This window comes from Anabrus simplex, chromosome 1, assembly GCF_040414725.1.
Source record: "Anabrus simplex isolate iqAnaSimp1 chromosome 1, ASM4041472v1, whole genome shotgun sequence".
Taxonomy (NCBI): domain Eukaryota; kingdom Metazoa; phylum Arthropoda; class Insecta; order Orthoptera; family Tettigoniidae; genus Anabrus; species Anabrus simplex.
Genome location: NC_090265.1, coordinates 1,178,526,227 through 1,178,540,491, shown reverse-complemented (window position 1 = coordinate 1,178,540,491; position 14,265 = coordinate 1,178,526,227). Strand labels below are relative to the sequence as shown.

The following is a 14,265-nucleotide window of genomic DNA, read 5'->3' as shown; positions in this document are numbered from 1 at the left end:
GACACTTATATCTGAGAAACTGAGGATGTTACAGATGTCAAAATTGGTATTTGGTATTTTCTTTAAAATTAAGCACATGCATTTTTGTATTAAAAATAAGGTTCCTAGAAGGAAATCATAATTTAATTTTATCGAGTGCAAATGTTAAAAACATTGAAGCTCTTTAGGATTTTCAATCTTGAAATTATCAGCGCTTAGCTCCAGTGTAGCAATGGGCTCATCAGTTGGATCGCTACACATTTCCAAGACGCTGGCGGCTAGTGCTTCCCCTAGTGCACTGTCACTGCATTGTCCTACATAGGAGCCTTGCAGTGGTGTGTGAACGGCGCACTAGTCGCCAGCGTCTTGGAAATGTGTAGCAATCCAACTGATAAACATATATTTTTGTTTTCGGAAAATTGATCTGAGGGGTAAAAAGAATTGAACAAGCGCGCGAATTTTTAAAATGAGTATATCTACAGTATATCTACAGTATATCTAATAAATTAAACATTTTACAGACCTGAAGACCGCTATTTGGAAAATCCTTTAAAAGTAAAGAAACGCGCATTTATCTTTTTACGGAAAATCGACTTGGTGGGAGAGGGTTGAAAATAAGTGAAGGAGTTGAATTCTGTTTATGAGAACACTTACATCTCAAAAGCTTAAGATGTTACATAAGTAAAAATTGGTATTTGGAATCTCCGTTAAAATTAAAGGAACATTTATTTTTCTTTTCGGGAAAGCCACTTATGAGGGTGAAAAGAAGTGAAAAATTAGGTGAATATTTTTATTAGGTTATTTATATCTCAAAAACTGAAAATGTTACATACGTGAAAATTAAAAGTAAAGAAATACGTAAAATACGTAATTTTGTTTTCAGAAAATCCACTTACGTGAAGAGGGGGGGGGGGTAAACACTGATTAAGGACTGATAAAGGGGTTGAATACTTTTTATGGGGATACTTATACTTAAAACTGAAGATGTTACAAACGAGGAAATAGATATTTGGTAGATAGTGGGTTCGAACCCCACTGTCGGCGGCCCTGAAGATGGTTTTCAGTGGTTTCCCATTTTCACACCAGGCAAATGCCGGGGCTGTACCTTAATTAAGGCCACGGACGCTTCCTTGCCACTCCTATCCCTCTCCTGTCCCATAGTCGCCATAAGACTTATCTGTGTCGGTGTGACGTAAAGCAACTAGAAAAAAATAGATATTTGGAATTTTCTTTAAAAATAAAGAAACATTTTTTTTTCTACTTGAGAGAGGACTGCTTCTCCCATGAACAGTTCTATGTCAGAGTTAGCTCTGCCATTAACTTGGTCATCTTAACTCTAAAAGACAATACCACAAACGTGGTTTGCAAAGAGGTTCTGGGGTAAATGAAACTGAATTTTTCGGTGAGTTTTTATACTTTAGATAATGTATTAGTGCAGTACCGAGGAACGATTACTTTTATCAAATTATGAAATCCATGTGAGCTAAGCATCGAGTAACAGCTAGTAAGATGAATACAGGTGGTAAGACACTGAAACCTAGGACAAACACAAGTGAAGACGGAGCCCTACTTAGGATGAAATCTAATGTTCAAGATGGCACCAACATCCAGCCTCCGAGCTAGAGTCACGGAAAAATCCCCAACTCGGCCAGGAATCGAACCCGGGACCTCTTGGACCCCTTGCTAACCAGTTAGACAAACAGCCGGGCACAAACGAAGAAAGAGAACGGAACGAATCGATCGTTTTCTTTTTCTGCTTTAGTTCTATCGTATGTAACATTATGTACCTAACGTGTCTCCGTCCAAACACACATTTACATGTATAATTATTGCATTTTGAAATTGCCGTTCATTGAACCCAACACTGCAACAAAATAGGGTGTGCCAAATCTATCTGGAGCTAGTATATATATTTCCCTCAACTTCCGTTCTCTCCATTACCGGGCGAGTTGCCTGTGCACTTAGGGGCTCGTAGCTGTGAGCTCGCATCCGGGAGATAGTGGGTTCGAACCCCACTGTCAGCAGCCCTGAAGATGGTTTTCCGTGGTTTCTCATTTTCACACCAGGCAAATTCTGGGGCTGTACCTTAACTAAGACCACGGCCGCTTCCTTTCCATTCCTAAGCCTTTCCTCTCCCATCGTCGCCATATGACCTATCTGTGTCTGTGTGACATAAAGCAAATAGTAGGTTCTCGTCATTAAAATAAAAAATAAAAAGGGCATAGTTATAATACCGTGGCCTTGTGAGTTCAAGTGTCAGACTGCAGATCGAAGAACATCGTAGAGTGTGTGTCCTTCCACTTTTCGTGTTCCATTACTTCCGCAACATCCATTCCAGCTTCTCTATGTCCTTCCAAATTTGATCCATCCACCTTCTTCTCGGTCTTCCAACTGGTATCTTTCCCTTAACGTTCCTTTCCAATTCCCTTCTTGCTACCCGTTCCTTCCCCATTCCTTTTACATGCCCGAACCATCTCAGTCTTGATTTCTGTATGTTCTGTATTAACGGTTCTAACGGTTCTAACAGCTCTTCTCTGATTTTAATATTTTGAATTCTATCTCTTCTTGTCTTTTAAACCGATGTTCTTAAAAATTTCATGTCTACTGCTTGGATCTTACTATCTTGTCTCTTATTAAGTCACCAGCGTTTCTAGTCCGTATATTACAATTGGTATGAAATACTGTTTATATAATGTTAATTTCGTTCTCTTCGGTATTATCAATACTGCATTAATGAGTTAGCGATAAGCGAGAGATAATAAATATAGCCTTGAGGTTGCAGCTGAAGTCAGTTCTCAGTGTATCTTTTGATAGTGCACCAGGATGTGGGAGGTCGTTCTGTGGCCGTTTATTGCACTGGCATTGTTTTGGTTGTTAATTCTTTTAATCTATCCTTACAATTATGTACCGTTCCGATATTCTGAGCTGAACAAAATCCCTGGTCCTAAGGGATATCCAATAATTGGCAATTTTTGGATATTCCTCACAACTTCCAGCGCTGGTAAGTAGTATTTTCAATGTTATGAAAATGTTTACAAGATCACCAAGATAACTATTTTATTGTAATTTCGTAAGGTATATACGAGATTTAAGTAAAATGCAGTCTAATAACCTCTAGCAATGATAAAGGATACCAGACAATTAAAACCATCGAACTCGTAGTTTTCATCCAGAGTCAAGCGGAGGAAAGTATGGTAATGCAGTTTGCAAACCATACTTTGTCAGGTGAGAGTCTCAGTGGTCGTTCTGGCTCGTCTCAGTTGGATTTATAGCGTATGCGGCAAAATACGGACACTGAAATGTTATGGTATGTGTTCAAACTGTGTACCATCACATGCCATGCATTATTCAAACCGTGTCTGAAGATAATTGAACATGTTAATGAACAAAAGTTGCTGTAAGGACACAAAAAATGACATCAATTCGTGTGATTCGGGAATATTTGTCTGGTGGGTCATCTGTCTTGAAATCTGATTCCTTTAACATACCCCATATGTAGGCATCTGAGGCCTGAGATCCGGGCAGCAGGAAGGGTATTGGAATGAGGTTTCACGAGAAGTTAGGCGATCTCCCAAGTGTCGTGCAGAAGGATAAGTGACTCCCCTCGCCGTGGGGGATTGTAACACCTGTTAGAGAAGTCGTCCATGATTAGTGTTTGTGGTGACAAAATCGAACCCGCCAAATTAGTCTCAGTTTCTACCGTCTGAGCAGCTCAGTTGGGGATTATTATTATTATTATGATTATTATTATTACAAAACTTTATATTTGGTAATATATCACTATTCCGATATTATATATATAAGAAATAGAGTTTATTCATAATTTATATAAATTTATAATATACGCCTTCAATATCCTCTTCGTTAAAGAGATTGCAGCCTTTTCTATTTATGGTCCGTACTGAACATTCAGGAATGTTCTGATGATGTTGCAGGTCTTCAAAATTGCATCGTTTTGTACCACATTGTGAGTGTAGATCGGGAGCTGTAGTATCATTAAGTTTTCTAGAAATAAATTTGGTGTGAGTCCGGTGGGAGAAAGGAGAAAAGTAAGAATTGTCACTCTGTCTTGTTTTCAGAACCTTGCTACTTCCATAGCCAGAGGAGTATATTTATCGACCTTCCCTCCATATTTCTGTTTCATATTGTGGTCATTTGACACAGCGATAATCAATGAGATATGCATGTTGATACTTTTTGTCTGTTAATGTTATGTCTGGACTATTGTGCGGAGTTGTTTTATCTGTGTGTGTATCATTCGATCTCAGTAGAGTTTAAAATTGTCATTTTCCAGTACACTTAGTAGGGTGTATTTGTAGTAAGGCACTCTGTTCTGAATCAAAGATCGGATCAGGACAATTTCTTGATGTATAACATTGGATGTACCATTATGTCTGTCAGTATACGATGTTGGCGCTAGTAATCTGCAGTTACTGATAGTGTGCTCAATGGTTTCTTGGCTGCTGTTGCATTTCCTGCTCTCGTCATTCCTAGTAGTAGGATCTTTAAGGATGTGTTTCCTATAACTCTTTGTTGAGATGATTTTATGTTGGACTGCCTGGTTGAATCCCTCCGTCTCTGGAAATTACTCTCCCCTAGACAGCCATAGTTTGAGAGTTGTCTGTCAATGTCCTCATCATTGCTCTGGTTGTAGTACCTTTCATGAAGTTCTTTACTAGCCCATCTCTCTATCTTCTCCCTGTGCAGGATGTTTGTGTCTTTGATATTTACGTGGCGTTCATGTAAATTCAGAGGGGTGTGGTTTAGATCTATTTCAACCCCAGCTTTATGTAGAATGCTGTCATCTGTCCGGCAATGAAATTGTTTTCATCAGTTTTGTTACTTGTTGGTTGGTAGAGCTGTAACATCAAGAATTCCTCTGCCACCCTTTATTCTCGGCATTGTAACTCTCCCTATGCATGAATTAGGATGCCTCATTTTGTGCTTAGTAACCATTGTCCTTGTTGTGCGATTGATGTTTTCTAGATCTGTCTGAGACCAGTTTAGAATGCCAAATGAATGTGTCAGTTCAATTACAGTATATGTATTGACTTCCTTTTATTATTTTTATTTTTATTATTATTATTATTATTATAATATCTGGAAAATGAAGACATGCTTAAATATTCTTATAGCAAGGATGATGATGATGATGATGATGATGATGATAATGAAAACTGTCATTTTAAATGCCATCATGCTTCTTGCCATAGCACTTTCATCGGTGTATGTTGTTTGTTGCAGAGTTTTTCCCGTTGATTAAGGAAATGAATGATAAATACGGACCGATTTTAAGATTCCATGGTTTTGGTAGGAATGATATCGTAATTAACGATCTGGATGTTATTGAGGTAAGATATTACTGCTTTTTTCATAATCCTGTTTATGTTTATTTCATTCCGTCTGTCATAGAACTCACCTTAAAGCAGGGAGCACACTGCTTCCGTTGCTACTGCTTCAGTTCCGCACGCTTCAGCAATTCTCCCCCACCATCCGTTCAGTCGAGCTTGCCCTCACAAGCAAAGTTGACGGTAGACGGATGGTAGACTCCACCTTGCGAGTCTCTGGCAAAGTGTTTTATTTGAGTTCAGTGAGTATGATCAATGAGGAACTGCTGACTGAAGTTGTAAAATGACATTCTGATATCATGATATGGCAAGGAGAAGATCAAGTCAATCGGCAAGAAGTGATAATGTTGCAGCAACTCTGTCCACGGTTTCTATGCAAAGAAAGAGACTTACATCTGTGGCCAAGGAGTTGGACAATTTTTTAACTGACAAATATGCAAAAGTGGATAGAAATCCCGCGGATTTCCGACAAACAGTTTTATGAAACCATGGAATAAACAGTGCGATATTTTAGTCCTCTGCTACAAATTGAATTTAAATCTAAAATAACTACTCTAGTGACGGAATATGACAGACTGTACACTTACTTGTAGTATTATACAATTCTAATTAATTTCACCGTGTAGTATTGTTAAATAAAATATGAAAGGAACTTTTTTTTTTTTTTTTTTGCTTTACGTCCCACCGATACAGATAGGTCTTATGGCGACGATGAAAAGAAATCAATAGTTACTTCATTGTTCCTGCTAGTCGCTCAAAAGGTGAAATTGGTTTTCTGAAATTTGATTTTTTTTTTTTTATAGGTAGAACGCTTAGCAACTCAAAAACTTGAGAGAGATTAATATTCTTAAATATTTAAAGAAGTTGTGGTCATCAAGTAGCGAGTCCGGAAAGTGAAGATAATATTCACCACCGTGTTCCCTTTTTAAATGTATTTCATGTATAGAAAATAATCTTTCTTCCTCTTCTTCTTCTTCTTCTTCTTCGCAGTCTATAATTTCTCTGTCTTCGGACAAAGAGCTCGACATTACTACAGGAGCTGTTCCAAGCCGGGTTCACCGACAGCTTCCGAAAGAGACGGAAGGTATGTGCGGCAGACGAACAGATGCGAACTGATACACGGGAAACTGAACTGAACTGAACCAAGCGGGACGGATGCAATGTGCTCCCTGCTTTAAGGAATACTAGAGGAGCTTTCTCGTAAACTCCACCTAGGTCATTTTTAATTATTTCATTTTTTTATTTTTGTGCTGAAACATCTTGATCGCATGAGATATACCTACTCAACTACAATAACACGCTAAGTCTAGTTATAATAAGATCTGAGATATTGATTTTTCCAAAGTCCACCTGTCATGAAAACAATTAATTCCAAAAACTCCACTTAAGTCAAATCGATATCCTTGAATTCCATTCATCGTTTTTAATATTGATTCCTGCGCAATACGGAATGATATTTGAATTTGCGTTTTGGAGGGAGAAGCTAGTTTAACAATGATAGAGCCGTTCAACAGTTCAAACTGTAATCAGAGCCGTATTTAGGCATAGGCCTTAGGGCCCAAGACCAGGGCAGCAATTTATGGGGTGGCAAAAATGAGAAAGTCTAATAGTTTCAAAACGAGTTTCAAGAATGCACGCACATTCGGAGTATACAAAAACGAACGCTCCCGACATGAATAACGGAATTTTCGTTCCTCTTATGTGAAAGCTGTCGGTAATCTATATGAATAAAGTTGTAGGGGGTCCGTTGTCTGTAATTGCGTTTGTTTTGCCAGTTTTTCAGATATTTATCCGTTTTAGGTCAACTCAAGACCGTATCAGTGGTTTTTAGCTTTCGTGTCTGTCCGTCTGTTCCACCATCACGGCGAAACGGCCGGATAGATCTCGATCATACTTCATATATAGAGTATAATACTCAAGCATTGGAAGGTTTAGATATGAATATGATTTAAAAATCACTGAATGAAATAGGGGTTTATAGGGAAACCACACCAGTTTTCTTCCATTTTCTCTTATACTATTGATTTTCAGTAAAATCCGTGGAATATTTCCGAAACGCCCCTTCATTTTAAAAAAACTTTTGTTAAAAGCGTGATTTCGCTTACTCTTCAGATGACGGAGAAAATTATTACTTTCGGCGTGTTTCATGGGTACGTTTCCAAAATACTACTCTCCAACTCCGAGTAAACTCAGAGTTCACTCTATTCGTTGACAAAAGCAACGAGTTAACTCTACAAGGTGTTCAGAAAATGCATTCGAGCTAACTCCGAGTATACTCATTTTACTCCACGTAAACAGGTAGGTAGATTTAATTCGACATGCGCAGTAATGCATTCATTGCTAGCGGTGAAAAATATTTAAATACAAGTACGGGTATACTGATATGGCAACGAATTCAAATTATTTTTTAGTTGCCGACAAAGAAGGACGTTATATTATATTGATTGAAGAAGGAGGTATTTGCGTCCAAAACCGGAAAAGTACTTGATACTCGGCGGAAATAACACGATTAAATTTTTATAAGAATATCCATGTTATGAATGATCAGCTGATTTATTAACCTCACATTTCTAAGATTCATTTTGTAAATGTATAATATGTAACTTTGTTTATTTTAGATGACCTTCTAAATGAGACCATTTCATTATATTATCAAAAATACTACACAATGCATTTATAACTCTCACGAAACAGATCTGTATGAATCAGTCGTTGCTAAGAGCCAAATTAAAGCCAGAAGTTGCTTTTGCGGGTCTTGCAATGTTTTTCCTCGTTCCCCGATTTAGGATTTACAAAGTTTATGGACAATGACTCTCAGCAGATGTTCGAATGCTGATGTCTGCAATCGGAAACACTGTTTCAATTCACTTTCGTCGTAGTTGTCAACAAAATAATCTACATGTACAATTATTCTAAATGGCTTAATGCGCATCAGAGCAGAGCCGATATCTTGGTACTCATCATCATCGTTATAAGATTGTTCCTACGAAATAAAGAATAATGGATACTGTTTTAAATCACAACTCAGTGAGGAAAGTAGTAACAACCCATATAGCACACTGCTATGATAACCTCACCTGAAAATTAGTCATTAAATTCCTCGCAAATGAGGTTATGGTATAACAAATACCCTTCCTTAATTGATTAGCCATGTTCTGTTACTCTGTATTCACCCCAAGCGTTCACGAAATACCGTTACGCAGAGTTAATCTTACTTGTTACTCCGCGATACTTAACTCTACTCAGAGTCGTATTTTGTGAACGCAGCAATGCTCTGCATTGAGTGGTCGACAGACCGACAATGAACCTACCGGTTACCATGGCAACGTCTATGGCTGCTTGCCATCGGGGAAATAACATAATGTCATTTTCGTCAACATTCCTGTAAATTCATAGTTGTTCCTTGCGTAGAATGAGAAAGAGACGTCATGCTGTCATTATGCTGGATATTTGCGGAATACCGTTGGAGGTTACGATCAACTTCGAATAGCACTTAACGGGCTGTTAATATTTGCACTGTACCGCGCAGTGTAGCCCATGATTTCACACCGTAAGGTGTTTTCTGACATTCGATATATAACTCTTAGTGAATTTCTCTTCTACTTCTGTTTTCCGCTTAAATAGCTTGCCTCTGTTCTGTGTCTTTAGGCTTAAATAATAACACCATAAGCCATGTTCTTATGTATTTACCTAAGAATTCCTTCGCCTAAATTTCTCCCCTGTTACTGCCGTCCTTTATCAGTGCTCTCTCTCTCTCTCTGAGCAGGATTGTGTAATCTGCTTTGTGAAATAACTTACCTTTTAGAAAGCAGTTACCACGAAATGAAAGTCTGCATCATCATTGAAATTGTCCCCATTTCGATATTTTCCGCGGCCTAAAAGTACTACATTTGAACAGCCTAGAATTTTTCCTCGAGAAAATAGTGTCCAGTGAGCAAACGAAATACCTACTCCGATATTACGTACGAGTTCAATGCTAACCTCACGGGCCACTTTGGAGGAGCCGAATTGGACGAGCCCCCTTTGGAGGAGCCGAGTCGGAAAGGTCACGGACACCTTTGGAGGAGCCGAATCGATCGAGTGCCCATGGAGCAGCCACAATTCGGCCAGGTGACCTGCAGGTCGGGTTAAGATGTCGTTATGACGTGATAACCTAACCTTGCACACGAACGCTAACCTAACCTCACACACACAGGCTCCCTATGGAGGAGTCCAATCTGTTAGGTGACTTGTAGTTGAGGCTATGACGTGTTAACCTAACGTCGCTACGAGGAACGCTAACCTAACCTCAGACGGGTTCCTCTTGGAGGAGCGGAACTAGTTTGTCGTCTCGCCCTTGGAGTAGTGACTGAGCTGTGACATAATAAGCGCAGGCGATTTGAAAATGCATGCTATCTTTACGTAACCGAACGCGCTGTGACGTCACAGCGTGACAAATGACTATCAGATCCCACTACAGACATATCGTGCACTCTCGAGGCGACTTTATGAGTTACTGGGTGATTTAAAAATGCATGCTTATCTTTACACATCTGAACGCACAGGCCTTCTCCTGACAGAGTTGTAACGTCAGAGCGTGGGTGATTTGAAATGCGGCTAATGCTGGCTAATGGTGCATGACGTTATAAATTAGTGTGCGTCCATTCCTTGTACCGTTTCCCTACGGTGTTGGGTTTTCGGTGAGACGGATCTGTTGATACGGATTTTTTTTATAATCGGATGCCGTTCCTGACGGCAACCTCGTCAGGGAAGATAATAAGATGAAATGAATGACATAATATATGATAGTAGGAAGGGAGAGGATTTTTTTTGTTAGTTGCTTTACGTCGCACCGACACAGATAGGTCTTATGGCGACGATGGGACAGGGAAGGGCTAGGAGTGGGAAGGAAGCGGCCGTGGCCTTAATTAAGGTACAGCCCCAGCATTTGCCTGGTGTAAAAATGGGAAACCACGGAAAACCATTTTCAGGGCTGCCGACAGTGGGGTTCGAACCTACTATCTCCCGAATACTGGATACTGGCCGCACTTAAGCGACTGCAGCTATCGAGCTCGGTGGGTAGAGGATAAAACCCGGTCGTGGCACGTAGCCTTCTCCTGTCTAATAGCATCGAGAGGTCTGTTCAAGGCTTTACGTCTCCATCCGACGGCCAAATAACCATCAACAGCGCTATATACTGTCACTCCATATGAGGACTGCGGAGAGGATTGGAATTTATTCAAGGTTTTTTATGAGGCACACAATCTAGTAATTAGAAATGTTATACCACCACCTAACTTACCCTGCCAGGTTGAATGGCTCAGATGGTTGGCGCACAATCTAGTAATTAGAAATGTTATACCACCACCTACCTTACCCTTTCAGATTGAAAGGCTCAGATGGTTGGCACACAATCTAGTGATTAGAAATTTTATACCACCACCTAACTTACCCGGCCAGGCTGAATTGCTCAGACTGTTGAGACGCTGGCCTTCCGTCGCAATTAGCGCACTCACGCGGCGTCTTCGTGAGTTCCTGTAAACAAATATCACGCTAGAAACATAACAGTGTGCTCTTACGACGACTTACTGAGGCAGTAGGATAAAAACAACTGATCCTCTGTTAAAAGTATAACTGATTGCCACGTGAATACGTGTGTTAACGCATTTTCTTTAAAACCTTTCCTATGCAAGGTATAGCATGTTACAAATAACCTTTTGTGCGCATGTAGATTAGCTTGGGATACACTCTGACGGCGAGTTTGCAAGTTACTCTAATACGGATTACTCACACACTCTGATAGCCGTGGGAGAAAGTACGATAGCGGGGGCGGGGGCGCTATCTATCTACATAAATGACACTCAGTTCCCCATCCTTAGGATAGGTGTCGCATGTATGTATGCATGACGGATGACATAGGCCATAATTTTAAACTTTTGTATGTATGTGTTTAGAAGCAAGGGAATACTGTGCGGTCGACATCGAAAAGAACAAGAGATGACTAAGGGATGTTGGATAGGAGCGTGGCAATAGACGAGCAACGCTTGTGATAGAAAGAAAACTAGAAGTTCTTCAACTTGCATTTTCATAAAAATGGTGACGACTAGGAAAACATTTCCTAGGTGTGATGAGACAAAAGGAAATGCAATAAGAACATTTTCATGTTAATGAAATGTTTATTGTGTAATAATTTACAAAATTAAACAAATTACTACCGTTTATACTACAGTCTTTGTTATGCTGCCCACAAGGATGCTGTACTCTGTAACATCCTACTGTGAAGAGGTAGCATGCTTCCAAAATTGTAATGCCCCCTGCAACATTCAAATTAAACAAAATATTTATTGTTTATGAAATTAAGTTTTCGAAATATATTATAATATGCATGTTATGCTTCGCAAAGGAGTTCATGGAGTTCTTACCTTGATGTCATCCATGTGTTTAGTTCCTTTCTGAATCATTATCAGGTACTGTAAAAGGGAAAACGTTCATCCATATACTGCCTACAATTTACAATCTTGGGATTAGGCCCATCGCAATCGCATTAGATTTGATTTTCACTTCTATGCTTGTAATGTCGTCGACAGCGTCTGCATGAAGCTACATCGATTGACATCATACTGTGGAGAGGTAGGAGGTCCCGAAAAGCATCTATGAAGGGAGCAGCGTACATAGATAAAAATCCTGGTGGTAAACACTGAATCAGATATTTTGGCATTTGACATAAGGTTCTATGTTTATAGAACATCTTAATAGCCTCACTTACTTTAGTGAGGTAAATAAGATGTAGCGTATTAGTTTCGCCGGTAGGCGAACAGTAGACACATTCACAGTTTTGTTTGTAATCAAGACGACTGTCTGTAAACGTGTAGACTTTTTCTTCTTTCCGTTCCATAGTGTACTGTGTAGAAGCACACAATAATTATCATGATGAAGGGCTATCCATATGTATAGCCTTGTAACAATATTCGTTAGTGGATGGTAAGTGCCATCACTCACATGAATATAAGACAATAGGCTGGCGTGTTAGCAGGAACATTTTCAGATGTTTCAACTTCTAAACGAATATCGACAGAAGATACTTTTAGAGATTCTTCATGATAGGAGCAGTTTATAACTACAATTGGTGCTTTACTTTTAAATTCTTCAGGCGAAAATATCGGACGGGTTTTTTTTTCTGATAATACGATGACTGGAATTTACTAAACATGTCATAGAGCAACCCAAATTTATTTTTCTCAAAATTAATGTCCATGTTTTTGTAGGGAGACAAAATTCCGTTTAGATATAGTCTAATACTTCTTAATTTACAATGATAAAACTGTGGGCTATATGTTTCATGGTTGAATTTACGATGGGTTTGATATCCACAAATAATATACAAAGTCTTTTCATTAAAACTTGACGTTTTAACACCCCAGCTATACTTGTTTTAGGCGGTAATACAGGATACTCATGCAGCTCCCAACTTTGAAAACGTGTGGTCTGGTCTCCGCCGGTGTCAGGTATCACTAAATCAGCTAGGAGTTTAGATTAAGTTAGTTATAGGGGTGGCGCTCACATGAAGCCTGGTTTTTCCGCCCATGTGAGTGACCACACAGTAGACTTGTATATATGTATATATTCATTTTATTTATTACATATTTTAGTTATTAAATTTGTTATTTTCTTTTAAGAATGGGAGGGGGAGGGAACGTCATAAGAGGGAGGGATAGGGCGGTCCTATCCCTAGTGTGGTTGGCAAATGTTAATAGATAAAGGTTGAGAAAGGAGGTAGAGAAAGAAGCAGGCTACATGTGGAGCTGGGCGTCAGCATTCGTGTGGCATGCCTCCAAACGGAATGGTGATGATCTAACTTTGTCAACTGTATAGAAGGCCGGACGTGTTGTTCCAGGGAGGGTGGTTCCTTTTTCAGTTGAAAGTGTGGCGTCTCATATGTGGATTGGTTACCGCCTGTGTGAGGGGTCACAAGATTAAGATATTTAGAGTTATAGGGGTGGCGCTTACATAAGGCTCGGTTTTTCGGCCGTGTGAGTGTCCACATTGTAGAGGAGTGGCGCTTACATGTGGCTTGATCTACCGCCCATGTGAGTGCCCACATAGTATATTTAGGCGGAAGCCTGTAAAGTTCAGCAAATAAATCAATAAACGAAAAAATGGACATCCTAATTCATGCATGTCGATAATTTCACATGTTGATGGTAGATACTCACGCAACCATTCCCTCCTTTCATAACGCTTAAAAAAATAGAGATCTGCTCTTGACAAATGTGTGTTCATCGTCGTAGCTAGAAAGCGATAAGGTATTCCTTTCTCTTCCCAATGCAGACCTAAATTTTTCTATCCATCAAGTCTGCTTTTTGTCTTCATCTCTTTGCAAACAGTAAGGAAAATTTGGGCTAAATACTTAACTGACGATTTTTGGCGTCCACAACACAGTGCAATCCAACACAGCCACCTCTTTGAACACAAATTTGATGCCGTTCACTTTAAAGCCTTGTAATCAACTATTAATGTTCCTGTCATGATGGAATAAAGCGCTCTACTTTCTATCACAATATTGTAGAGACTAAAGAAAATATTCTCACTTATAGCATATATAAAGGCTTGAGTTTACTAGAGAGTGACCTTGATAACGAACAAGTTTAAACATCCATAAACATGTCGACGTGATCGCTGCATGTTAAAACAGTGTGACCTCAGTATGGCACATGCTCAGTACGGCTATTATAGAACTTCACGTACAATGTGTTTAATTCGCAGCTCCCAAAGAGGTGCAAGGCCTCAAACGGAGTCGACTCTTACAGGTGCTCATCTAAGTAGAGAAGCGTTTTACGAGGAGGACGAGGAAGAGGAGTAGGTGTGTTGATAGTTATTTGTCCGTTGGATGGAGACGTAAAGCCTTGAGCAGAACCCTCGATGCTATTCGGCAGCAGAAGGCTTTGTGCCACTACCGGGC

At 39.5% G+C, this 14,265-nt stretch overlaps 1 protein-coding gene across 3 annotated transcripts in view; it reads left to right on the top strand.

Annotated features, from left to right (window-relative positions):
* Nucleotides 1-2,779: 2,779 nt before the first annotated feature.
* Nucleotides 2,780-14,265, top strand: part of LOC136858165 (cytochrome P450 4C1) — a 140,405-nt gene continuing 128,919 nt past the window's right edge. For all 3 annotated transcript variants that reach the window (XR_010858611.2, XM_067137507.2, XM_067137506.2), the window contains exons 1-2: nucleotides 2,780-2,980; nucleotides 5,224-5,330. Coding sequence is in view for 2 of the 3 variants with exons in the window: in XM_067137507.2 (XP_066993608.2) it covers nucleotides 2,803-2,980; nucleotides 5,224-5,330 (285 nt within the window). In the remaining variant the exon portion in view is untranslated. The remainder of the gene's footprint in view (nucleotides 2,981-5,223; nucleotides 5,331-14,265) is intronic.